This window comes from Palaemon carinicauda, chromosome 6, assembly GCF_036898095.1.
Source record: "Palaemon carinicauda isolate YSFRI2023 chromosome 6, ASM3689809v2, whole genome shotgun sequence".
Taxonomy (NCBI): Eukaryota; Metazoa; Arthropoda; class Malacostraca; order Decapoda; family Palaemonidae; genus Palaemon; species Palaemon carinicauda.
In genome coordinates this window covers 4862159-4864658 of record NC_090730.1, presented here as the reverse complement: position 1 = coordinate 4864658, position 2500 = coordinate 4862159, and the positions used below count along the sequence as shown (strand labels likewise).

The window sequence follows — 2500 nt, the reverse complement described above, 5'->3', positions numbered from 1 at the left end:
ATATCGTTGGAGGATACAAAATGTCTCCTTGGGGAATTTTCTCATCCCAATCCCCCTCTCCACCTAAGCTAGGACCAGGGAGGGCCAAGCAATGGCTGCTGATGACTCAGCAGGTAGAGCTATAGGCGCTTCTAAACCCCCTATCTTAAGCTCACAAGGATGGTGAGGTTACAAACACTACTAGAAACTATCGAGCTTGAGCGGGTCTCGAAATTTCAGTCATGTTGAATGTCAAGCAGGAACGTTTCCAGTAGGCTACCACAATCTTCATATATATATATATATATATATATATATATATATATATATATATATATATATATATATGTATATATATATGTGTGTGTGTATATATATATATATATATATATATATATATATATATATATATATATATATATATATATCTTGAATTGATTTAATACTAACAAAGATACTTTAGAATTTATTTGATAAGATACAAAACGATAATTTATTGATCAACATTTTCAATAGATTACAAGAAGTTCTTATCTAAATTGGTTGCTGGAAGGTGGTTGATATTCTCAAAAATTATAATTTAGTTTCCTACGTTAGATGAAAAGGTGAAACATGGACAAATCCACAAATTATCAAGATTTGAAGGTTGTGAACCATCTGCCAAAAGATGTATGCATCTTTTATATGATCTCAAAATGGCATTTCTTAAATTCATTAACAGAAATTTAATTTGCTTTAAAAAAAAAGTTTTTTTTTTTCCGTTAAGAGAGAAATAAAAAAAAATCCGTCAAGAATTTTTTTTTTTTTCTATAAGGAATAATTCTTATCTTTACTTGGTGATGAAAAAAAAATGTTTTGCCATAATTATGATTTTAGTTTGTGAAGACAAAATACATAAATACATGAATTTTCTCTACCAAAAGAACATTTTTACATGGCGATGATACAAATAATTATAAATGTATTGCTATGATAATATATATACTTGGTAAAGAAACAAAAAAGTAAAAAAAAAATCTATGTTCTCACCTGAAGTAACATTATCTAGATGAAAAATGGTTCCATTACCCTCTACACTGATATCAAAAGTCGAGCAAGGATTTATATTATCACATTGGCCTTCGCTGTCGAAAACACACAAAACCAAATCATCACAGTACACATCCCTAGAACATCCAGTATCGGTGTCATTGTCTGTGGATATATCCACAGTGAAATTATCCACATCCGCCCAAGTGCCATTTTTCTCCCACGAAATCACCACAGACCGGCTACGAACCACATCCAGTGATATTGATGGTGGGCTGTCTGGAAGTAGTGATGAAGATAATGAAAAGGATATACTGTAGATGGGAGATTTATCTTTCTGAAGATTATGAGGGGATTTTTAGAGATTTTGAAGAGTTGCAGAAGTGGAATGTGAAATAATAATATTCTCGATGGGATTAATTATATAGAGATAGGAGATTGATCATTTTCAAGATTATGGGGGGATTTTTAGAGATTTTGAGAAGTCTGTTGAAGTGGAATGTGAAATAATAACAATAGTCTTGATTGGATTAATGATATCGATGGGAAATTGATCGTCCTGAAGATTAGGGGAGATTTTAAAGAGATTTTGAGGAGTCTGCTGAAATGGAATGTGAAATAATAGCAATATTCTCGATGGGCTTAAAGATATAGATGGGAGATTGATCGTCCTGAAGATTAGGGGAGATTTTTAGAGAGATTTTGAGGATTCTGCTGAAATGGTATGTGAAATTATGACAATATTCTCGATATTTACTCTCTTTTACGTGCTCTGAATGTAACAAAATAATCTAATTCGCCATTCATGTTTACTGTCCCATAGATTACATTACGGGCTATAGTATTGCAAGAGCCCGTGTCTGGCGTTAAAGGCCAGACAATCTACATCATCATGTCCCATAGTCTGTATTAGTAAAGCGGAGAGAGAATAAAATGCCAGATGTCGGGGTTTGAATGTTCGTGGGTGTGGCGCTAAAAGCAATTTTGTGTTAATGATAATAATAATAATAGTAATGATAATAGTAATAATAATAATAATAATAATAATAATAATAATAATAATAATAATAATAATAATAATAATAATATTATTATCATCATCATCATCTTCATCATCATCATCATCTAAGCCTCAACCCTATTCGGGAGAGCAGGGTGCTAAAAGCTCAAGGGTTCCAACAGGGAAAATAGCCCAGTGACGAAAGGAAATGAGGAAAAACTACAAGAGAAGTTTAAGAACAATATCATTAAAATAAATCTTTCATATATAAACTATAAAAACTGGAAATTAACAAAAGAATAAAAGCTTACCTTACGTTGTAATCCTCATGAACTATATTTTTTTTCAAAACTCTCAGCCATCTCTCTCTTTCTCTCTCTCTCTCTCTCTCTCTCTCTCTCTCTCTCTCTCTCTCTCTCTCTCTCTCTCTCTCTGAATATATATGTATATATCTTCTTTCACTCTGTTATCCCTATATTAATGGTGTTGGTT

The 2500-nt window shown here is 31.9% G+C and overlaps 1 protein-coding gene across 1 annotated transcript in view; it reads right to left on the bottom strand.

Moving 5' to 3' along the window:
• Positions 1–2500, bottom strand: part of LOC137642391 (receptor-type tyrosine-protein phosphatase eta-like) — a 33392-nt gene that overhangs the window by 24431 nt on the left and 6461 nt on the right. Inside the window, exon 3 of the mRNA XM_068374904.1 lies at positions 1009–1287. Coding sequence (XP_068231005.1) covers positions 1009–1287 — 279 coding nt within the window. The remainder of the gene's footprint in view (positions 1–1008; positions 1288–2500) is intronic.